We start from the raw sequence: 25,438 nt of genomic DNA, 5'->3' as shown, positions 1-25,438 counted from the left end.
CAGTGAACTGTTTCTGGGAAAGGCAATGCAAGAGTTGCAGCACTTACTGCTGCAGCTGTCCGACCTCAATGACACTAGACTAAACATGCTGGTAACAGACCCCCGCCTGAGCAGAATGCCTGCTAAAATAATTGCAGTTTGGAGGAACTATTTCTTGAACTGGACCACGTACCATGTGTTTCTCCCTTTGAACAGATCTGCATTTAAGTGGGGAGTTGAAAAGAGAGATGAAAATACCCATATGCAGTAGGGTCATTGTAAAATGTTACCAAGCAGCGTGATCTAATGGATAAGCTTGGGACCTTCGGAGTTGTAACCTGATGTGCTGAGTGTCCCTGAGCAAGTAACATACCCTTTCTGGTTTTCCATCGGTAATGAGGAAAATACTATTTACCTTTGGCATAGGGGTGTCCTGTGGATTGATATTTGTACAGTGATTTGAAAGGTCTACCGCCCACTGAAGCCGACGGAATGATTTCAATGACTCTTGAATCAGGCCTAAAGTTACCTTTGTGCCTGATCCCACAGCCCTCATTTCATCGGGAGTTCCGTCTGAGTTTGCAGAATCAGGCCCATTATCCATAATGCCTTATGTAGTTGCATGTCCTTTCTATACCCATCATTGTAATTTATAGTATTAGCAGCATAATACAATGGAACTATAAAATTCTGGATTAAAATGTGCAAGGTCAATTGTTGACTTTCAACTTCCCAAGTCCAATACAAGCCCAGCCTTGCTGTTGGTAGCAGATGCTGTATTAAGCGTTTACAAGCTTTGTGAGAGAAAAAAAATCAATAGAGGGGATCTCCAGAATTAGATCCTCTGGCTTTTTCATCCAATTTCAAATTGATAAATAATAAATAATGACAGTAATAAACACTGTCTGGCTCAGGGATCACAGTTTTATTCAAAAACAAATCACAATTTCTTTGGAGTTTTCAGATGCTGGCTTGTATGTTCCTGTACATCAAAACATTCAGACAGTGATTCTCAAAACAGTAGCATAAATATTAGTATGTGGACATTGCCTTGATTGTCCTTCAGTTTATTTATTAATTGTAGTACACTAGCAGCAAAAGGCTCTAACAGAGACCAAGATCTCATTGTGCAAGATGCTGTACAAACACACAGTAAAGCCCTATTGTGTTTTTGCTCTCTACTCACCATTAAGAGTATGAGGAAACCACACAGACACAGCTAGGGTCCAAATAATTGTAATTAAAAACGTACAAGGCCTACCTACGTATACCCCCTGCTGCTCTCTTAGGTTCTGGTGGCTTCTGCAATAGAAGACAGAGAGGAATCCCTAACTATTTAAAGGGATACCACCTAATTCCTATAAACTACAGAGACACAGTGTACAATCCAAACAGACAAAGGAATGAGTAGTATTCCCATTTTACAGATGGGGAGACTAGGGCACACAGAGATTAAACAGCCTCCCAAGGATTTTGCAGCAGAGCTAGGAATCAAATCCAAGTCTCTTAAGTGGCCCCTCTGTGTCTTAACCCCACAACCAACCTTCCTGTCATGGCATCCCTGAAGACACTGGTTCCATTAAGAGCCATATCCTATCACTTTGCTCATATGTTTCATCACATTCGTATCTGTGCTTCGCAGGTGCAAACACCTGCACAAATTCTAATGTATTCTAACAGTGAGCCCCAACAGGTGTGGCAGATGCAAATAGTTATACTTTGCATACATATAATACCTAGATGTTATATATTGCTTTTCATCTATAGATCTCATAGTGACACTGACCTACCTTGTGAAATAAATTCATGGATCCATTAATGGCTATTAGCCAGGATGGGTAAGGAATGGTGTCCCTAGCCTCTGTTTGTCAGAGGGTTGGGATGGATGGCAGGAGAGAGATCACTTTATCATTACCTGTTAGGTTCACTCCCTCTGGGGCACCTGGCATTGGCCACTGTCAATAGACAGGATACTGGGCTAGATGGACCACTGGTCTGATCCAGTACGGCTGTTCTTATGTTATGTTCTTATGAAGTGCTTGCTCCATTTCGAAGATGAGGAAACTGAGACATAGCGAGGGGAAGTGACTTGCCCAAGATCACTCAGCAGGCCTGTGACAGAGCCAGGAACTGAACCCAGGTCTAGTGACTCCCAATCCAGTGCTCTCAATTGGTTTAAAAGACAAGTGGAAGTGCTAGTGGGCATGCCGTACAAGCCTTCAAGTTTCAGCGGAGAGTGCATTTTGTCCCTTCTGCACGCTTTGCCTACGGGCACGATGAGCATATTTAGTGGGAAACTTCACCAACTGCCTCAACAGGTATTTTTAACAGACTGTTTGGCCAGTGGGACCCAGACTCCTCATGTGATTTTGGCTGAGAATGGCTACTCTGATAGACCCCCGCGTTGCAGAGCAATGGCCTCTCTCAAATGTAACAGCGAGGATCGTCAGGTTTGTTAGAAACCACATTGCTTGACGTAAGGCTTCCAAAACAGCTTTAATCCTCAAGAGGGAGGATGGTCCAGTGATAGGCAGGCCATTTGTCTGGTTTGAAGCTGGACAGTCCTGTTTTGGAGTGGTTTGTTCCTTGTGTGGCACCGAGAGAAAACCAGGTATGGTTTTGTCCAGTATTCTGCATGGAGGACACACTGTATCATGCACAGAGGTCACGCAGACAGGGGCAATGCAGCACACTCTTCAAAATGGCATCCTCCATGTGGCTTGACTTTGCCCCTTCCCACATGGACCAGAATGTCCGGTATTCTGGGGATGCGTCAGTGGCCACCCTACCCAGTGGTTAGGCTGCTAGCCTGGGACTCTGGAGACCCCCATTCAGTTCCTTCTTCTTCTGCAGACCTCTGTGTGACTTTGGACAAGTAACCAAGGCCCAGATCCTCAAAGGCATTTAGGCACCTCAGTTTTCCATCTGTAAAACAGGGCTAAGACTTGGCCTGTGCTATGCAGGAGGTCAGACCAGATGTTCATAATGGTCTCTTCTGGCCTTAAAAATCTATGAAAAAATACCAGCAGTTGGTTAACGAGTAGTGTTAGAAAGGTGCCATGGGAGGAACAGGTATGGAGACTGAACTACCTACTCTCTGGATCAGGCCAGTGGAGGGACAACTCCCTGTTTGGTGCCTGTTCTTGTGGCTAGAAAAGAGGTCTGCGAAGGACAGACCAAATTCTACACTCTCTAGGCCTGTCAATCCAGAACCAGCAGTACAATGGGCACAATTATGCAGTATATTGAGTGCCCTCAACTCCAACTGACCGCAGGGTGTTCAGAACCTGCTCGGCACTTTGCAGCCTTCAACCCCGGACTCAGGACTAAAAGGCCCCTCCTAGTCTTTGAGTCCAGGCCCTGCTATTGCAGGCAATCCCTTCACAGAATCCCATTCATAAGCATATCGAGTTCCATCTTAAAACAAGGTAGGTTGTTTGCCTCCCTGAATACACGTTAAGGAAAATGTAAATTGTTTATAGTGATTAAACACAGGTATTCCATTGCTTCAATCTTATTTCCCAAAACCAGAGCTGCTTTGATATTGTGGGCCAGCCCGTCAGCTGCTATAAATCAGCAATGCTCCACCGAAGTCAACAGATCTACACCGATTTCCACCAGCTGCAGGTCTGGCTTGGTGTATGAAAGAAGTACCAGAAAACAAGTTCTTTCTGACTCATTTGTGAAATGCAGACGGAGGGCATGGCACAATGTTAGCAGTGAAAGAACATCCTTATAATGAGGATCATGTCAAGGCAATGAGGGACAGCAGGCTGACGATGTCTGAAAATAAAGGCTATTATTAATCAGAACATCGGAGTCTCCATATTTTGTGGAAACATACAGGGTTAGTTCCTCAACTGGTGGAGAACTGATTTCAATGGAGCTATGCTGGTTTCCAGCATCCTACCCCAATGCCTTTCAATCTGCTGTACAGTTATTTTGCGCTCTCAGACTTAGAAATCCCATTTAAAGAAGTCTTTCTCAAGCAGTGCTGCCACTTCCTTCTTCATCAGCCCCCGAGCAGGCAGTTAGTCAAGCCAGTAATCAAGGATATTCTTCTGTTATCTACCAGCCCTGCAGGATAAAGAGTAATCCCATGAAGGAAAGTTGCCCAGAAAAGGTGCCAGAGGAGGACAGTGACCTGTCAATGAACTGAGATGAACAAACAGCACCAACTGTTGACTTTGAACAAAGCTTTTGACCTACATGGCTGGATCCCAAATAACTGCATTTGGCCCTTTTGCTGCTGTACAACAGAGCCAACTTGGCTGCACTGGTGCGGGGGTTGGAATAGAGCCCTACAGCTCCAGGTGAGGTTGGGCAAGTCTTGTGCCTTGATTTCATTGCTAAATGGCTGGTTGTTGAGGTGTGAAACCAGTCACTTGTCTCACTTCCCTCAAGGCACAGGATGGACATACACTCTTTTTCATGCTAACGCCAGCTGGATAATCTAGTTTAATTCAGTTTCACACTGGTCAGTTACAACGTATTTACACTGGCATCCAGGCAAGGTTACTCCCTATCTATTTGAGACTGTTTTGTTTTACAACGCCACATCCAGACACCCCACATTCTCTCCATGTTTCAAGCAGGATGAATATATGACCACGGCTTGCAAAAGGGACCAATGATTTTGGGTTCCCAACTTGAGACACTGTGAAGGGGCCTGATTTTCAGAAAGTGCTAAGCACCCGCCCTCTGAAAACCAGGCCTCTTAAAAAGGATCTCAAGTTGGGTGCCCAAATATACAGGTTTGATTTTGTTGGTGGTGGTTTTTTTGTGGGGGAGGGGTCTTCTTTCAGCATATTGAAGATATAAGAGGGGGCAAATGAAGATCAGATGTTGAACCGTCAGCCAGCTGAGCAGTCCCTGTCAGGAGGTTGAAGCCACTGGTAGATCTTTGGGTCAGACGGGCCAGGGCCACTGTGCTGGAAAGGCCGTGGCAAGGAATGCCCTTGAACCTTGGCGTTCTGTCAAAGGAGCGTTATTGGCTTTCACTTCTGTTTCTTGGTCTGAGTCAACCACACCGACTCGATGAGGTGAAAGGAGCAGGTCATAAAAAGATATTAAAGTTTCATGAATCTTCATTTAGGCTAAATGAATATTTGGAGACCAGTTACTTCTTCCTACAGTGCATATTAGTATGGCACAGGCTCGATTATAGAAATTACAGCAAGATAGATTTGATTATCTATAGTATAACGTGACCCAATGGCTGGAAGCTAAAAATAGACAAATTCAGACTGGAAATAAGGCATAAATTTTTAACACAAAAGTAATTAAACAACTGAAAAACTGACTAAGGGTTGTGGTGGATTCTCCATCACTAACAATTTTTAAATTGAGATTGACTGTTTTTCTAAAAAATCTGCTCTAGGAATTATTTCTGGGAAGTTCTCTGGCCTGTGTTATACAGGGGTGGGACTAGATGATCACAATGGGCTTGGAATCTGGGCTTGGAATCTATGAATTTATTATTCCATTTGAGTTCGTTTTTCATGCCCATCAGTGCAATATCTAGTCACCTGTGATGGCTTGGTTTTCTCCTGGTTTGGAAATAGCATTACTTAAAGTTCTCCAGTGAGGACTGGATACCGTTATTGGTCAGAAAAATAATAAGCACTGATGCCATCATTTGGTATTATTTAGAGAAGACCCTGAACCACAGAGCACTGATCGAAATCCAGACACAAACTTCTCCAAAGCTCAGGGCAGTTGCAGTCTGGAGCTCTGCTTTTTGAGGCGTTGCTAGCCACGCCAGCTTGAGAATCTAGCTCTGGGTTCCATCTCTTGCATCAGTAACTACAGCACAGGTTACAAGATTTTTGTTCTGTTTGCTGGTTGAAACATATTGAAATTAGAAATTCTGATGACATTTTCATCAACATTTTAACAAGACCAAAAAACAATAGGTTTCATTTTTGTGAAAATTATATTTTTTAAACCAGCTCTAGTAAACAGCATATATAAAAAAGCTTATGTTCTTACTTTATTATTTCAATTAAAAAAACAAAGTTACAAAACCTGATGTCAAACTATTAACTACCTTGCATAGTAAAACAGGTTTTATTATATTGGCTTGCAGACAATTGCAATAGCTGCTTTAGCAGAACAAAACTCTGAAAACTTATATAAACTGGTGCCCTGTTCCTTTAATGACATCTTCTAAATCACTCAAGCTGTTTATGTCAGCCCGCTCTAATGTTAAATGCCCAGTCAATCACATTAGATGTGTTAAATACACTCTGGGGCAAGTGTGTTTCCAGTGTTTAATGTTCTGTAAACTCCCACGGCTACCTTGTCTGCAGTCACTAAGCAATTTGGCATCACCAACTTGAGGAAAACTGAAGCAAAATAAACCCAATGCAGGAATGGAGAAGGGGAGCAGAGGACAAATAAATGTACATAATTCTAAAGGATTGCAGGGCAAAGGTGATGGCCTTGATCATACAGCTGCTCCAAAGATGGATCTCTATGCATTCACTGACCCGCTGTTACAATTGTGGTAGCAATTCATATGTGGTAACATTTAAGATCCTTTCAAAGGGACAGTTAGCTAATTAGGATAAAATGCCTTCCATTCCAATGTCCTATTTAAAAGCATGCACCATACACTGTATTTTAGCCCTATTGTTTTGAACAATGTAAAAGCCAGAAGAAATGAATTGCAACGTAGGAACATGGGAATTGCCAGACTGTATCTAACCCAGCATCTTTTCTGCAACAGTTGCCAATACCATGGGTCAGAGGAAGGTGCAAGAAATCGTGAATTAAGCAGTTATGGAATAATCTACCCTGAAGGAAAGTTCCTTTCTGATACCCAATTGTTAGAGGTTAGATTGACCCCTGAAGCATGAGGGTTTATATCCCTCCCAGAACTTGTTTCTGGTTTAATACTTATGATTCTAACTGGGTATTTTCATTACCCAAATACATATACATGCCCTTTTTAATCCTGCTAAACTCTTGCCCTCATTGATATCTTGTGGCAGTGAGTTCCACAGCTAACCACATACCTAACATTCCCCAACCACCTAATCTAGCCTCCATCTCCACAGTGTGGAGGTCCCCACAGTAGCACTTCCACTGGATGTATGGTGATGTCAGGGCCTGAAACATGGGCTGCCTAACCTAGTGGTTGGAATCAGGAGCAACATCAGAATAGTGGTCACACCAAGGGTGAAGGCTGGAATCAGCAACTGGGCTCATGGCGTGGTGACAGGAACAGAGACAAGGTATGGTGGGAGGAACAAAGAACAGGGCGAGACAGCAAGAACAAGGAGCAGAAACCAGGCGAGGAACTTGGTCTCAGAGGTCCAGGCAGCAACAGGCCTAGTGACTAGTTGCTCAGACAGGGAATGGGACAGGAACAGGAAGCTTTGCACCCGGTGATGCCCAATCAGCAGTCTGCTGTTAGTCATCTGACCCGGCTGAGTCAGCCTGTGCGCTTCTGGTAGTGGGATATCAGCAGCAGTTTGTTCAGTGGCAGAGAGGATAAGGGTCCCATTCGGCGGGTTCCAGATGTGTGCTACCTGACAGAAGATTTTTGTGCAGGAGGCCAGCTTCCCACTAAAGCCAATGGAAAGGCTCTCACTGAATTCAGTGAGCCGTGGATTTCCCTCCACTTTCCCTAAGGGGTGGTGTACACTCCGCCTGAATTCCCCCTTCATAGCCCTAGTGGTCAAACCAACCAAAATGAAGAACATTCCAAGAACCAAGAATATACCAACATGACATCTGAAGTTTCAAGTGGAGAATCTATATTTGAACAGCCCGAAGCACAAATACAGCTACCCACTGAAGAAACAGTGTCTCCACAACCTAAAGGCAATTCTCGATGTTTGTCAGTCAAATTTTTCCCATTTATTGGAGTTAGAAAACAGGGCTACGTCCGCACCTCTTGCAAAAAAGTTTAAGAAGAAGGAAAGCTTCCCACTGCTACAGCTGGTAAAACTGGAGGAGCCTGGTTTGCCAGACTGATCAGCAAAACCAGTGCTGACAAACTATGTGAAAAAGCTGCAAAACACCAAGCCTCTGGACTGCATTGAGATGCACAAAGCCTTATAAGCCAGTCACTTTCCAAGCCAATTTTAGAAGTACTTAATGAGGCTGTTAAGAATGCTGGAGACACAAGACAGTTTATGTGAATAAACGGCTGTCGCATCACACTTTCTATTTAAGCAAGAGATACTACACACTACAAATTGGAGGCCAACATTAAGTGCATTGTCACTTGTTAACCCAGTGCGTTCATCTTTGGTGGCTTCTCATGTGTTCTTGTTAAACTCGGAGGATAGGACAAGAAGCAATGGGCTTAAATTGCGAGCGGGAAGCGGCGCAGGGCTGAAGTACTGAGCCCCGGCACCCCTCTCTGCGGGGCTGAAGCAGGGAGCGGCAAGGTGCTGATGCCCTGAGCTTTCCCCCTGCCCCTCGTCCCACCGCCCCCCGCCTCGCTACAGTGGGAAGTAGCACAAAGTTGGAACTCCAAGCCCTCCTGCCTCTTTTCCCCCTCTCCCCCAGCCAGAGAAGCATGGGGCTGAAACCTGGAGCTTCTTCTCTCCCCGCCCACTGCAGCCAAGAGCAGCACAGTGTTGAAACCCCAAGCTCTCCCCCATCCACCACTGAAACCAGGAGCAGTGCAGGACTGAAACCCCGAGCTTCCCCCCTGTCCCTGGCCCCTGGAATTTTTCTAGTATGTTTAGGGGGCATCAGAAAGAAAAAGGTTGAGAGCCCCTTGTCTAGATAATACTTAGTCCTGCCTTGAGTGCAGGGGACTGGACTAGATGACCTCTCAAGGTCCCTTCCAGTTCTATGATTCTATGATCTACTCATCTAGCACTAGTATGAACTGCAGAATCTTCAAAAGACATTTAAAGAGTCATAAATGTAAGGTCTTTGTTATATTCTTTTTTCAAGAAGAGTCCAAAAAGATTGAACATCTTGGAAAAAATAGAAGATTCTCTGAGATTGAAGTTCAAATTAATCCAAACCGGGAAAACCTGCTGGCTTTCTCATACACAATCCTTGGCTGTTTTCTTAAAATTACTGCAACAATTATTACTGGCTTTGGAAAGTATCTACCAAGATGGGACAGATCTAAGAATTGAGGCTGGTGGACTATTGCTACTACTTTCAGAGAATACAATCATCTTTCTCTCTTATAAGGCTACTGTTGAAACCACTTGGGTCATTAAACAATGTCATTAGGCATCTGGTACAACAGTAATAGATCTTTCTCCAGCACTAAAAGCTACACTTGGATCAATCAGAAAGATATCTACTGAAAACATACTGGAAGAAGCAAAGACTTCAGTCCAGAAGCTGACTAATGAAGGCCCTTATATTGACTCCTTAAGTGACGAGGACAAGAAGTGTTTGCTAAGCCATCTGAAAAAGTACACAGACTTGATTCTTATAAATCTACAACAGCGACTTCTGGATTCTACTCAACCTCTATGTAGCTTTTACAGATACCTGTCTTATAAAACACCAACAGTTGCGTCAGGGGTGCTGGAACAATACTGAGAGTGCTGAGAGCCATTGAACCAAACTGAACCCTGTATATAATGGAATCCACTTCAAGACAGCACCTCTAGTTCCACCTCTAATTCCAGCACCTATGAGTTGAGTGGAATAAGGCACAATCAGCAATGGGGCTGCCAAGTGATCAGGATAACACAGAGAATCTGATCATAGAGTGGAATATCATATGATGAATGAATGAAGATTTGACTTCAACTTCTTTTTTACCATCGCTAGTGGCTCGAACTGATCTTTGTGCTGTGTTTCCTGGGATGAAAGAAATAGGAACTCATCTCTGGCTACTCTCAGTCACAACAGCTACAGTTTCATGTTCTTTTTCGACACTGAATAGAATTTTGTGTTCTGAAAGAAGTCGCCTTCTGCCTGATCATGTGAATGAACTAATGAGCATATCAATTGAAGGACTGGAAGTACCAGACACATGAGAAGCCACCAAAGATGAACGCACTGCATCCGAGTAGTTCGTTAACAGAGTTGTGCAAAAGTACAAGAAACCAAGAAGAATGTAGATGTAGTGCTTCATAGAAGGCTTGAGTAGCAAACTTTAATTTGTGTGATTTTAAAACATGAGTTAAATCTAATAAAATGGTCATGAAATATTTTTCAGTTACTATGCTGCCATACAGCTTCACATTCGCCCTCACGATCTCACTCCTTGGCCCTCACCCCACATAACACATTGTGGGCCACATATGCATCCCACAATGGTAAATAGGTTAAGAACCACTGAGTTAGAGAGCTTGTTTTTAGCCTCTAAGATGCCTGATTATGATTACACTGTCTGATAGTCAAGCTGGAAGGGCATATCAAGTGGGGTCCAACAGAGATTTGTCCAGGGTGCGGTTCTATTCAACATCTTCATAAATGGTTTGGATAATGGCATAAAGAGTACACTTTTAAAGTTTGCGGTGATGATACCAAGCTGGGAGGGGTTGCAAGTGCTTTGGAGACAGGATTAGAATTCATAATGATCTTGACAAAGTAGAGAAATGGTCTAAAATACATAGGATGAAATTCAACAAGAACAAATGCAAAGTACTACATTTAAGAAGGAATAATCAATTGCACAAATACAAAATTGGAAATGACTGCCTAGGAAGGAGTACTGCAGAAAAGGATCTGGGGGTTATAAAGGGTTACAAACTAAATATGAGTCAACAATTTAATACCATTGCAAAAATAAGCAGACATCATTCTGGGATGTGTTAGTAGGAGTGTTGTAAGCACGATATGAGAAGTAATTCTTTCGCTCTACTCTGTGCTGATAACTGGAGTATTGTGTCCAGTTCTGGGCACCAAACCTTAGGAAAGATGTGGACAAACTGGACAAAGTCCAGAGGAGAACCATAAAAATGATTAAAGGTCTAGAAAACGTGATCCATGAGGAAAGAATGAATGAAAAAAATTGGGTTTGTTTAATCTGGAGAAGAGATGACTGAGGAGGGACTTGATAACAGTCTTCAAGTACGTAAAAGGTTGTTATAAAGAGAAGAGTGAGAAATTGTGCTCCTTATCTACTGACAATGGGACAAGAAGCAATGGGCTTAAATTGCAGCAAGGACGATTTAGGTTACACATTAGAAAAAACTTCCAAACTGTCAGGGTAGTCAAGCAATGGAATAAATTACCTAGGGAAGTTGTGGAATCTCCATCACCAAAGGTTTTTTAAAAATAGGTTAGACAAACACCTGTCAGGAATGGTCTGGATAATACCTTGTCCTGCCTCAGTGCAGGGGACTGGACCAGATAACCTAGCGACATCTCTTCCAGTCGTACATTTCTATGATTATTTATCAATATCAATGCAAAAGGATTAAATGCACAGCAAATAATGAGCTTCAAGGGGAGCAAAGGAACCTCTCACAGCACTCCCCAGTCCCTGCCAAGCCATGCATTTCATGTATGGGGAGACTACTGTGATGTGGGAGAAGGGGGTTGGGTAGGGTAGCTATGCCTGGGGTTGGTGGGACAGAGCTTGTGTTGCCAAACTACTGCATGAACATCACCCCGAGCACTGACCTTTCAAAAATTATACATCCTTCCTGTGGGTTGGCGCTAAAGGGCCTGTGTGTTTCTGAGCACTCCTCTGAGGTGAGAAGAGCCCTACATGCCCATGGAAGGATGAGCTCAGGTCCTTGCAAGGCTGGGCTCTACGGGACTGACCCACTGGAGTCCATTGAAAGACTCTCATTGATTTCAATGGGTTTTTGAATCAAGCACTAGGTCAACAAATACAAACCCCAGAGCATTCAGCATGTGTATGCCTTTAACCTTTCCAGAGTGCATTACTCCACGAGGTAGGAAAACTGTATTCATTTTATTTTAAAAGCATGCAAAAAAAAAAGGGAGTAACCTCTTGTAACACCGATTCAGGATTCAGTATTGACATGCCATTACATTAGTTTAATCAAAGACTTCCCAGGTTGTTCACGGCCTGTTACAATGGAAGTAGCAAAAAGTAAGAGCTACCCAATATGCTCTGTTTTGTGAGCTGACGAGGGTGACTAGCTATTGCTATTGTATTACAGAACTTACAACCTGTCACAACAAACGATAAGCTACAATTCAGAGGACTGCTTCATTTATTGCTCTGTTCGGCTTTGCCTGAACACCATAGCCAGTTATCTGGTACTCAGCCAGCTACTCCGGTTGACTTCCCATGGGCATTAGATCAAGGCCTTAGACATTTGGCAAAGCTACTCCCAAAGACATTAATGCCCTTGCTGTACAGGCCAAATTGCTTCACAGCTGCCATCTTGATTGGGAGAAGTTACCTGCCGAGGCCAAAACAAGGAAAAACATTTCCAGCACGCTGTCAAAGCAGGCATCCTGTGTCTCCTTCACGCTTGGGAAATAAAGTGGGCCAGGCTTTCATTGGCTCCTATTGAGGGAACTCAGCAGGTGCGTCAAGTCCAAGTTCCTGCCAATAAAGGGCCAGAAGTGATGTAAAATTTGCTCTGGGTCTCTGAAGCTAGACAAAACATGAGGTCAAACAGGTTGTTCCCATAGCATGTAGCAAGCAGAAAACGACCTCGGTATCATGTACACCGCAAATCGGGGCAAAGGTGAACAACCGGGTAATGATAAAGGATGACATCCAAAACATCACCCGCGCCAGGAAAACCCTGCACGTTCCATCAGACTGAGCAGAAAACGGGCCAGACTGCACTGCCATAGAACAGAAGAGCGCAGTTTCAAGGGTGCATTGAGCAATGCTGCTAAACCCAACACATCCTGCGCCCGCTAACAGCAGTACGGTCACTCAGACCAGTCACCTGCAGACACCCGAGGCTGCTGGGCATGGCAGGAACTTGGTGCCTGGAGCTAATATTTTTTAGGGCCAGGTTTGAGTCCCACATCCCATGTCCCTCGACTCAGTTTGATATTTTCCAGCATTGACATACTTGGTTTTTGCCCATTTCTTTCAGCCCTTCTGCACTTCTAGCATTATAGCCCCACTTTTTCCCATCCCTGCCCACGCAGCCCAAATCCCCTTACAGCCGCACTCCCCTCTCACTATCCCACTCCACCTATGTTCTCACACACACACACACACAACCATGCTACACGCATGGTCTCTCCTGCCTCGGCCGCCCTGAGCCCCCAAATACTGCACCTGTTCACACAGGCAATAGGATGTTGAGGATGAGAGCTCTGAATGGAGGCCATGGGGGACAATGGGAAGATAATGGACATTAATGTTGCTAAGTGGCCATGTGACTTACCTATCCATACTGATATCTACTTATTTAACAAAACAGGGAATTTCCCTCAAACAAACACTTGGCTGGGTCAGAGTTACGGTTGCTCAACTGCAAATTCTACAAAGACAATCACTAAAGGTCAAGCAGATCTATAATCACCATAGCTAAGCTCCTAAACATACTGCAACATTTCAAAGTCTTAGAACAAGACATAAAATAAATACCACAACGCTTTATAAAAGGGTAACATTTTCAAAAGCACCTACCTGACTTCAAAGGCGAAGGCCTATTTTCAAGAGGGACTGAATCACTTCTGAGCATAGGTGCTGACTCCGTGGGTACTCCAGAGCTGGAGCACCCACGGAAAAAAACTGGTGGGTGCTCAGCACCCACCGGCAGCGCCCCACTTCTCCACCCCCCGCTCCAGCTTACCTCCGCTTCCTCCTCCGCGAGCGCGCCGCTGCATCCTGCTTCTCCCCCCTCCCTCCCAGCGCATGTGCCGCGAAACAGCTGATTCGCGGGGCAGGGAGGGAGGGGGAATGTGGCGCGCTGGGGGAAGAAGCAGAGCTGGGGCAGGGATTTGGGGAAGCGATCCAATAGGGGCAGGGAAGGGGCGGAGTTACGGTGGGGACTTTGGGGATGGGGATGGAATGGGGGCAGGGCCAAGGGCGGGGAAAGGGTGGAGTCGGGGCGGGCCCAGTGGCGGGGGCGCGCAGGCATCCACCGGCACCGGAGAAAGTTGGCGCCTATGCTTCCGAGCCCATTTGAAAGTGAATGGGATTCAGGCTCCGAAGTACCCAATGGCCAGAATTTCAAAGGTTACTTAGGCACCTAAAGATGCAGAAAGGCACCTAGCAAGATTTTCAAAGCTGCCCAATTAGATTAGGTGCCTGACTTCCACTGAAATCAGAGTTAGGTGCCTAATATTAGTGCGTATAAACCCCATTAAGCACTTATCTGCATCTTTAGGCACCTAAATACCTTTGAAAATTTGTCCCTAAATCACTTTTGATACTGGCGTTTAGGCTCCCAAGTCACATTTTGAAATTTTTACTCGAAGCAACATCTTAAACATGATCTGTGCAACACAAGATTTTTGATTTTATTATCCAAGCACAGCTTTCTAAAAGATGCATGATACTCCAATACACACATGAATAGAGTGCAATCAGTTGAATGCAATCAGAATCTACAGTTTCTTTAATCTGTAGATACCTGTCCTCCCTCATTAGAAGAAAACAAAAACAACTGGGTATTTCTGATGTACTCACCTCCACCATAGGTAGTGGCCAACATAATTGAAGACACCCATGCAATCTCACTGTAGGATGTGCCAAAGAAATCCTGGATTTCTTTGAAGAAGATTGCTATGGCTTTAGGAAAAGCATATGAAAATCCAATGGAAATGAACGCTCCAAATACTACTGCCCAGCCCCAGCCCCCATCAGGAGGGGTGTAGGCTAGGTGTGTGTTAGCTGGAGGCGACATGGCCAGGCTAAATTAAAGCCCAGAAAGCACTCCTCTGGAAGCCCTGAAAAACAAAGTATACACACGCAAAGTTAGTCCTTGGGCAAGTTCTCCACGCCCAGTTCTCTCTCGCTCGCTCACTATCTCTCAGTGGTAAGGGTTTGGAAAATTTGCAGCTGCTGGAGCAGAGTCAACAGAAATTTCAAACACTATTTTAGAAAAACACAGTTCCTAGGTAAATCTCATGGTAGGTTATGGTGCGTCAGTGCAATGGATAGAAGCTAATTCTAAATCTACTTACACCCTGGCCTAGTGACTCTGCCTGCCCTACTCGCTTTTATCGACCAACGATGAGATACCAGGGATCTCCATAATTATTCTTTTGAGGTGGCTATTACTCAAGAATAAGGCCAAGATTTTGTCACGGAGGTTATAGAAGTCATGGAATCCATGACTTCCAGAGACTCTGTGACATTTTCCAAGGCAGCTGCCCTGTTGCCACAGGCAGATTCCAGAGCTCCCAGCCGAGGGCCCGCATCTCTGAGCTGCCACAGGCAGCGCGGGAGCAGGGGGAGGGAGGAAGAAATCCTTGTGCTCTCAGCCACTGTGGGTAGCCCCTGGACCCTCCTCCCTCCCCATTTTGTCAGTTATTTTTAGTAAAAGTCAGGGACAGGTCACGGGCTTCCATGAATTTTTGTTTATTGCCCGTGAACTGTCCGTGACTTTTACTAAAAATGTCTATGACAAAATCTTAGCTTTACTTAAGAATAACAGCCCAAATTTTGGCCATTTCCACACCCCTTTGCAACTCCAGTGGCTTCAATTGTCTCACTCTGGGATACAAATCCAGGAAAAATGTGTTCCGTGTGTAACGCTCCACTCTTTTGGAGAGAACAGAATTCTATCACTGTATCTCCCTCCTACTGCTGTGTGTGTTCAAGGAAAACCTGAACCCCCCTATCACCACCACCACACACATAAGCAGGAAAAAGGCAGAAAGTGGCTGCTTGAAAATGCAGCCAGGAGCAAAAAGACAGCGTGACTGCTACCATCTGTGGGAACATGCACTCAATACATACATGCACGATCATGCACACAGACTACATGTAAGACATGTGCATACACACAGAACACACCAGGGGAAAATCAGATCAAAGGATTCTTAATCAAAGACCCTGTTATGTGCAATGCACATGCCTGAAGAACACAATATGGATCCACAGAGAATACACTTGCATATGCAAAGAATACCTCTGCATCCAAAGAATGAACATGCACCTAGAACACACAGCACATGCATATGGAATACACACAGCCCGAGTACATGGGAATCACATACACACCCAGCACACAGGCTGGCATTGTGAATGCACATGGATACACAGAAACAATACAAGAAATATGCACATATAGTATGCAGATGATACATGACATAGGCACATGGCACACAGATTACATCAGATTCACTGGCTTACGGCATACACAGGACTCATATGCATATGGCACAGCAATAACACATGAAGCACACGGGCATATGGAACACAGACGGTACACAGGCTACATAGATATGTGGCAAACACACGGGGCTCACACACACGGCACTGTACATAGAGTGTACACACACAGGAACATCCATAAGGCACCATGATAATACATGAAGCTCACATGCATGTGGCACACACATGATACACATGAAACAAGCACGTTACTGCACCTAGCACACACAAGTAGGCAGATGCATGCAGCACACAGGCTGCACATAGGGTGCGCACACTGGCACATGCATATGGCACACAGGTGGCGCAGCGCGCACACGCAGGTACATGCATGTAGCCTACAGGCTGCACACAGAGTGCACATGCATGTGGCACACAGACTGTGCAGGCAAGACACAGACAGGCACATGCCTGATACAGAGGCTGCACGTAGGGTGTGCACACTGGCACATGCCTGTGGCACACAGACAGGCACATGCCTGGGTACAGAGGCTGCACGTAGGGGGTGCACACTAGAACATGCCTGTGGCACACAGGCGGTGCAGAGGGCACACGCAGACACACATGCATGTGCCACGTGGCACACAGACTAGGCAGGCCACAGACAGGCACATGCACCTGGCACCCCGGCTACCAGCTCAGCTCCCTAGCAAGCTCCCAGCGCCCCCCGGCTGGAAATACCCCGCAAGTCCCTTCCCCGAGACGGCCGATGCCCGGGGCCCCGCGCCGGCTGCCACTCACCTGCGCGCTGAGCCTGGCACTGCGCGGGCAGCGGCGGCGGGAAAGCGCCAGAGTTGGCGGAAAATCTCACTGCCACCAGCGCGAGGGGGGCGGGGAGCAGGTCCGCTCCTCCAGCCTGCCCGGCCCAGACCCGGGGCGAGCCCAGGCAGGAGGGGGGTTAATAGTCCCTCCCAGTCCCACCCCAGCCCCCACGGGCCCGCCCTGCCTGTGCATGGGGCTGCCAGTCGCACCCCCAGCCAGAGAGCGCCTCTTGCAGCCACGCAGGGGGGCAGGCCGGGGGGGGGGGGGGGGGGGTAGCTGGCTTTGGAGAGGCGGTGCAAAGTAACCTACCAGCTGTTGCATCAGGTTTGTTGCACGAGCTAAAAGTGACCCTGGCTGCTCCTTTGCTCCCGGGCAGGACGGGCACTGAAGGGAAAGACGCTCAAGAAAACCCCCCGAGCCTTCAAAGGGCTTTGCAGAACCGCCAACAAACTTCGTTTGAAACTTCCACCCAACAGCCGGATGCGCCCCCGCGCAGGTCTCTGCAGGGCGAACCAGGCAGATGCTGTTTGTGCGTGGGGGCTGGTGCATTGTAAAAATAAAACACTGATCTGCTCTGAAAAGCACTGCCCAGTTCCATTCACACGAAATCGCCTTATCCGGGTTACCAAATACCGCCCCCCCCCCCCCCCCAGTATTAGAATTGTGACGGGGGCGGGGAACAGCAGATGCTTTTTGTTATTGTGATGCTTGTTTCCTTTCGGTGTGTTTCCAGGATTGGGTTCATGCAATTGGGTCGGGGTCAGTTGCACTCGTGTGCGTCCTATCCGAGCCCAAGGCTGCAGTGTACCGACTGCAGAAACTGCAAGGCCACTTCCAAATTCAAACTAAAAGCTGTTTATTCCATTTTTTTTGTTAAAGTAATGGCATTTATATTACTAGTGGAGTGGGGGCCACACAACTTTAAAAAAAAAGTCTACAAACGTTTTGAAAATGTTGCCAAAGAAAAGATTTGAAGCACAAAATAGTAGGCCTTTGAATATGAGCTATTTTCCACTTATTTTTAATATATTCTATATAGCAATTTAAGTTCTTTTATGTATAAAAGCAAACCTAAATGCCTAAACGGTGGGCCAAAACCTGGCTGATCATGTTCTTTTAAGGTTCAGTCCCATTTTCCCCCCACCCCATAGGTGCTGGAACTAGGGGGGCTGCCGCACCCCCTGGCTCAAAGTAGTTTCCATTATATACAGGGTTTACAATTTGGTTTAATGGCCTCCCCACTATAAAAATTGTTCCAGCAGCCTTGCTCCACCCCAGTTTCTAGGACACCCAAGCCATATCTCCACTCACCTCACACACCCTAAATTGCCCTAATAAACATTGTAACATGCAAAACAGTCATGAACCAAAGAGCATTTGGGTCTTTTGTGTTGTTTGTTTAATATTCTTTTATGCCCTCTGCTCTGCATAATCTTTAAAGCATACAAATAAATGTTATTTCTGAATGATTATGAAATCTGAGATTAAACTGAAAACCGTGGAAGCTATGAGAATTTATAGAAAGTTTAAAATATTTATCACAAAATCCTGGATATTATTTTCTATGCACAAAAAAGTGTTTGTAGATTTGAAAAATACCACATAAGGGAGAATTGCCTAATATTAAGTACAAACAATGTATCTTAACGTTTAACAGTTTGGTTAAAATAGATCTGATAAGGTGAACGTAGAAATGGTTTTGTAGGTTTTGTTAAATAGTATCTCTTCACTTGTGTAGCCTATAGGACTAACCTGCTTGCTTGTGTGTGTGTATATATATATATACTTAAACTATAAGAAAAGTTATAGTTTAAGTATTTGGTTTATCATAATAGGTTTATAGATTTATATTAAAGTAAGTTTGGCTGTAATGCAAGAGACCTACAGGCCATATCCTGCATGTTAAGCTAAAGCAAAGTTAGCATATCTAGCTCCAGTGCCCTTTTACCAAGAAAAGCAAAGTTGACCTTTTATCTTGTTTTTCCTATACCCAAATAAAGTGCTTATGCCTAGGTCTAAGCCCTTTACCTAGCCCGATAGAAGAACGGCATAGGGGGGTTTTCAATGTTGTACCCACAGACTTAATAAGTACACCACAAAAGATTGATGTGCGTACATACCTGCCATCAATACGAACATACATATTCGCCTATGGGGTAAGTGACCCTAACATTTCTGTGAGTGAGGAATGAAATTTGGGCATAAGAGGAAGGATTTCTGGCATTTGCCCTATAAAAGAGGTGACCCACCTCAATAGAGCTCTCTCCATTCTTACTGACTTCAGTTCTATTCTTACTTACTCTATTTCTACTCCATTTCTCTCTATCTATCTACGATGGCTACTACTATTAGTAGGCTGTACTTGTTCTTCTTAAACTTTAAGTTTCAAGGGAACTAGGTTTCCCTAAGTTTTATTCTTAGCCCTAAATCAGGCTACACTTTTTTGCATAAAAAAATAAAATTTTCTGTTAAGCAGGTAACATCTCCTTTAACACTAATTTCCTTCTCATAAAACTGCATATGTATTGCTTTTAATCTAGAAATCTCGTATTACAAATGCATGTATGTGTAATATAACAGCATATCATTTATATTTTGTTGTATCTCACCATGTTTATGCCTAGCCGTTTGCTGTGCAATACATAATTATATTTAAATTCCTACATATCAAAATTCTCTTTATGAAACTTATTGTTAACAATTTAATTCTTCAGCAGCACAAGTTGCCAGTAAATTACAGTTGCCTTCTCACACCTGTATTTAGTCCAACTTTACCTCTTCAGTTCTGGTTTATATAAGGGCCTGATTCAAAGCCCTTTGGGATCAATAAAAAGCCCTTAAGGCCCCATCTACCACTTTTGGGATAAGGCAGCTATTTCTGAACCACTCCAAACTTTATGGACATTCACATCCAGATCTGAGTTTTGCAACTAGTCCCTCTTTGTATAACACACTGAACCAAAACCCATCTCCAAACCAGACATTTTAATCGGGATTTGGAGACATGCAGATACAGTTATTAATCTGAACTTGGTGACACAAGCCAATCTCTACTCTCAGGAATTCTGAGACCATACACTGTTTATCAGGGTAAACAGAACCCAAAATCATCTTCAGGGCTTGTGGAATAGCATCCTGTTGTGATTATTTTTTGACATAATGTGATGATGTTGTTATGCACTATCATGTTGTGCGGTGACATGCTAACATATCACAACATTGTGGTCTGTTAGATGATACAGACAGGGCAGGTCTCCTTTCTAAGGGTCAGAAGAACCACACAGCCTGGTTGCCATACATGTTTTCATAGCCATAATGCAATATTTTCACTCCATGCATCTCACGAAGGGTTTTTTAGCTTATGCCCAAATAAATCTGTTAGTCTTTAAGGTGCCACCGGACTCCTCATTGTTTTTATAAAGCAATAGGTACGCTGTATTTATGGAACATTTAGTATTATGGAGAATATTTTTCCAGCATGAAAAAAATTCACGTACATAATTTCTTGCATCTAGATTGTGCATGTACCACATCCTGATGGTAACCTGGATAGGCCTAACTTCTTTAGGCACCCCCACTGGGATCTTAATCTGGTTCCCCCGAATGACTAGCACCTCTCATTTGAGAGAAGGTTCCTTTCATACCCTGCTATACGCCTTTCGTTCTTCTGTGTTCTGAGGCTTTGGCCCTTCCATGCAAAAATCAGCCCTGTAGGCTCAGCAGGAAATCAAGCCAGAGTCCTCAGAGCCAATGGTCAGGCATTGTCCCTTAACAACTCTTGTGTTTGCTGCGGGGTGGCTTTATCTTTTCATTCCTGGTTGTTTTTCCAGACAGCCTTATATTGAGGTAACCTAATATCTTCATATAGTAAACATCCTGATAACCAGGCCAACATACCACATCGATAAATGATCACAGGGCAGCTCCAAATCCATCACAGTTATAACTTGCCTTTTCAAGAGAACCTGGTGATTTTGATTTTAAAAAGGTATCTCATTTAAAGGGGCCTGATTGTCAAAAAAGGCTAAGAACCCACGCTCTGGAAATCTGAACTCTTTAGGTGTCTCAAGCTGAGCACCCAAAACCACTACTTTTGAAACTGTAGCTCTATACTTGCATTAATATCTTATAATTCATCCACATAATGTGCATTGTTTTGTTGCATTCAAGCAGATTTACAGCTGTTTAAAACAGTAAAAAATTCCATTTAAAAAGATTTCTTTTGGCCTGAGTATGTACATCTTTAAAATGCCGCTAATCAATCAAAGAAAGCTTTTATTTTCTTTTAGTTACATTAGTAAAGTTATGGGGAGGAATGCTGTCCATGCATTTCACAGGAAGCATGGTCATTAGAGTCCAAAGGGAAAACCCAACCATACAAGAGTACAAGAACTAATGTGAATCAATAGAGTCAATGTTTCCTTAGACCAGTATTTAAGCCAGAGCTTTAATGTGCCACTGAATTCTCATGAGGGTCGAAGGTTATCTGACAATTAGAAAATTACCATAGATAAACCTTAAATCCCTGAACAGTCCAAGTTCTTTACCCACCGATCTCCACAGAAACCATTTATTATCCTTACGTAACAAATCAGGTTTTTTTTATTGGTTTTACTCTATAGAGCCAATATGCAAGATGGCAAGATAGATTAGACTATGCTGAGTAATCACTTACATCTGAGATATCAACTTCAGTTCAAAGCAAATGTTTGGTAGTTCAACCTGGCCAATAGTGTGAAATTCCCCATAAACTAACATCAGTGGAATCCAGATCCTTTTTCGCATACAACAATTCCATTAATGTCCTCAGTGTGACCTCATTTTGGGAAAGAGATTACCTGGTATATTTGAAAATGGTCATGTGTGTTTAGAGTTCTTACAATATTCTTAATTTCGCTCAAGGGATCAGTACGTATCCTCTTTTGACCAGGACTTTGGATTTCCTCATCACTGAGCATGACTAAACAAAGTTAACACAAAATGCCTTCCAAGAGCCTCCAGCCCCTAGGGATTTATTAGCACTAATCATTGCAAGTTAGGAGTTTTAATTAAATGAAAACTTACTTATTCAGTTCCCAGTGCTGTGATCTAGTGAGAAGCCAGCAATAAAGAGGACTGCAAATGAATGAGCCGCCACTTGTTATAGCCATGCTCTGAATATGAGAGGCAGTTGTACCACAACATCTGCCTCACCCATCTAAATCAAGCTGAGATTCTTGGTGGGGCAAAAACTTCGAGTGTCATCAGCTTTATCAGATATCAGGGTCAACCACTCATTTTGGGTGTTCACCTCATGCACTGAATTTCAGTTTCGGGTGTTATCCCACCAGTTAGATACTAGCCCTCACAGGGTGAAGTTCTGTAATCTGTACAATTGCTCAGATTCCCCATTAACTAGAACTGGGTGGACATTTCACAGGGAAATCTGAAAGCAAACAAAGCTCTCTCAGTCCAAAATTCTGGCTCAGTTCCCCAGAAGACTCACATTTTCAGATGAAATTGGGCTGGAGACCCCAGGTTCCATTAACCTGCTTAGCATTTGTACATTTGGTGAGTGAGATGTGGGTGGCCTGAAGTCCTCCCAGATGTCAGAGACACTATCACTGGAGATATGTTTGGGGGCCTGGGCAGCTGGTTCACTCTCCTCACTTTCTGAGTTTCTGTTTAGCAGAGCAGTAATTAAACAATGCGAATAGAGACTATAGGTATAAACCAGGGTGAATCATAGAATATCAGGGTTGGAAGGGACCTCAGGAGGTCATCTAGTCCAAGCCCCTGCTCAAAGCAGGATCAATTCTAGGGTTACCATATGTCCGTATTTCCCTGGACATGTCCGGCTTTTTGGTGCTCAAATCCCCGTCCGGGAGGAATTTTCAAAAAGCCCGGACATGTCCAGGGAAATAGGGAGGCATAAGCCAGGGTCCGCCCGGCCCCAGCACGATCCGCCGGGTCCGTAGCGCAGCCCAGTCGCCCGGCTACATTGTAGCGAACTCGGGCGGGGAGGGGAGCGCAGCCGCAGAAGGCAGCGGAGGGGCCGCTGCTGCTCCCGAAGGCCGGGCGGACCGCGTGCCCCAGCTGAGCCCACAGGAGCACAGGGAGGCCGGGCCCAGCCAGCGGCTCGGGCTTCCCTCGCAGGAGGGGACCCCCTGGCCACTGGGGGACCCTTCCTGCGGCCCTGGTGCTGCAGGAGCTGTTCCAGTGGGGACAGGCAGGGGAACGTGCGAGGTGGCGGGGAGTGCGGCGTGTACCGGGGCTGCAGGGACCTGCGCCGCCCCGGTCGCCGCTGAGCCTCCGAAGCCCCCGCCAGGCAGAGGCTGCCGGGTGAGCGGGGGAGTAGGGCAGGCGGGGAGGTACAGAGGCTGCAGGGCGAGGAGGAGCAGGGCAGGCGGGGGGCGCAGAGGCTGCAGGGGTAGGGGGACGCAGGGGCAAGGCAGGTGGGGGGGCGAGTGGGGAGCAGGGGTCACAGAGGCTGCAGGGGCAGGGGGTGCAGGGGCTGCAGGGTGAGTGGGGAGCAGGGGTCACAGAGGCTGCAGGGCAAGGGGATGCAGAGGCTGCAGGGTGAGTGGGGAGCAGGGGTCACAGAGGCTGCAGGGGCGGGGCGGGTGCAGGGGCTGCAGGGGCAGCGGGCGCAGAGGCGGGAGTCACAGAGGCTGCAGGGGTGGTGGGGGGGTGAGTGGGGAGCAGGGGTCACAGAGGCTGCAGGGGCATGGGGGGTGCAGGGGCTGCAGGGCGAGTGGGGAGCAGGGAAGCACTTAGCAACCCCCAACCAAGATCAGAGCGGGAGGGAGGAAGGGGAATGCAGGGTGCTCAGAGGAGGGGGCAGGGACTTTGGGGAAGGGGTTGGAATGGGGGTGGGGAAAGGGCGGAGCCCGGGGCGGGGAAGGGGAGGAGTTGGGACGGGGACGGGGCCCCCATGGAGTGTCCTCTTTTTTCAGTGTTGAAATATGGTAACCCTAACCAATTCCCAACTAAATCATCCCAGCCAGGGCTTTGTCAAGCCTGACCTTAAAAACCAATAAGGAAGGAGATTCCACCACCTCCCTAGGTAGCCCTGGTGCTAGATATTTACAAGAGCTACGAGGAACAGACAATGATCCCAAATTTGGGATGGCATCCACAGTCACTGACATAGATGAGAAAAAGAAACCTATCCAATAAAGCAAAATATGCGGCAATATGGGACATTGCATCCCCTGAACTCTGCATTTGCCATCCACTAACTAAATTAATTCTAGGGATGGTTAGGTCCCAATTCAGAAAGAGGGATGTGGGGAGCTGCAGAGGTGGAAGAGTGTGGAGAATTTATGCAAATAAGTGTGCCAGAAGCAATCCAAAACCCACTGTGGGGATTTTATGATAAAAGCCTAAGAACAGATCTTGGGAATCCAAAGATTGGGCTCGTTGGAATTGTGAAATATACAGCTGGCTATTTTATTAAACTTTCTCACTTAGAGGGTCATGTCTGGGAAAGACTGAGACATAACATTGGGGTAGGTTTGTGGATAGGCCCATTATTAGGAAATGCTTTAGGGTCAGATCCTTCTGTCCATTCCATGGCGTGGAGAAGCGCAAAGGTGCATCACTACCAGCAAGGAGGAATAGCTACCAGCAGACCGACTTAATAAGAAACATGGGCTTGAAGCTACATGGGAATTAAGGGTGCATAGATGACCAGAGAGGGGCAACCAACCTCGACAGCACGCTCTCCTCGCAACCCAATGGGTATTTTGGCAGAAATCCTAGTCCCCCCAACACATACGCCCCTCTCGAAATCCCTTGTTCCTTCTGCAGGTGAATGGGACTAGCTGCCACAAATCAGGGATGCGTGGCAATTGGGGTGCAGAGTCCACTCTGCAATTAGACAACTGCGGCTGGCCTGTTCCAGCTGACTTGGGCTCACGGGGCTCAGGGCAAGGGGCTGTTAAATTGTGGTGCAGATCTTTGCGTTCGGGCTGCAGCCCGAGGTCTGGGACACTCCCAGCTCGCCGGATCCTAGAGCCCAGGCCCCAGCCCAAGCCTGAATGTCTACATTGTAATTAAACAGCGCTGCAAGCAGAGCCCCACGAACCCAAGTGAGTTGGCATAGGCCAGCCGTGGGTGTCTAATTTCAATGTAGACATGCCCACAGGCACCCTGCTGCCTAGGCAGTCTGCAGAGTTCAATTGCACTGATCCTGCTACATTTCCGTCCTCACATGCTTCATGCAGGATTGGCAGGGGCAGCAACCGGCCCTGGAAGAGAGTTCTAGTGTATTGGTATGAACTGAGAACCGCACAGCAAGTAGCTAGGGACATGGCAATCTTCTCCAGATCATCATGTCCCTTTCCATTTAGTAATGTTTTACAAGGGGTCAAGGAGAGGTCAAAACAGAAACTTGGTGTTTGCTAAGCTCCAGTATTAATAGCAGAGAAGAGGCCAAACTGCCGGAGGAATTCCTACAACAAGAAATAATTCATTTGTTATCCAGGGAAATGCTTAAGTAGC

At 45.6% G+C, this 25,438-nt stretch overlaps 1 protein-coding gene across 4 annotated transcripts in view; it reads right to left on the bottom strand.

Annotated features, from left to right (window-relative positions):
* Nucleotides 1-17,458, bottom strand: part of LOC128841130 (monocarboxylate transporter 2-like) — a 50,308-nt gene extending 32,850 nt beyond the window's left edge. The window contains exons 1-2 of one of the 4 annotated variants that reach the window (XM_054035866.1): nucleotides 17,264-17,458; nucleotides 14,501-14,760 (exon numbers count right to left, since the gene is read on the bottom strand). In XM_054035866.1, coding sequence (XP_053891841.1) covers nucleotides 14,501-14,717 — 217 coding nt within the window. In that variant the 5' untranslated portion in view covers nucleotides 14,718-14,760; nucleotides 17,264-17,458. Of the gene's footprint in view, nucleotides 1-14,500; nucleotides 14,761-16,933; nucleotides 17,091-17,263 lie in introns of those variants that run through there. The other 3 variants (XM_054035865.1, XM_054035869.1, XM_054035868.1) reach the window with 3 other exon arrangements.
* Nucleotides 17,459-25,438: the final 7,980 nt, after the last annotated feature.

This window comes from Malaclemys terrapin, chromosome 7, assembly GCF_027887155.1.
Source record: "Malaclemys terrapin pileata isolate rMalTer1 chromosome 7, rMalTer1.hap1, whole genome shotgun sequence".
NCBI classification, from domain to species: Eukaryota; Metazoa; Chordata; order Testudines; family Emydidae; genus Malaclemys; species Malaclemys terrapin.
The sequence above is the reverse complement of the archived record's forward strand: the minus strand, read 5'-3'. Positions and strand labels throughout refer to the sequence as shown.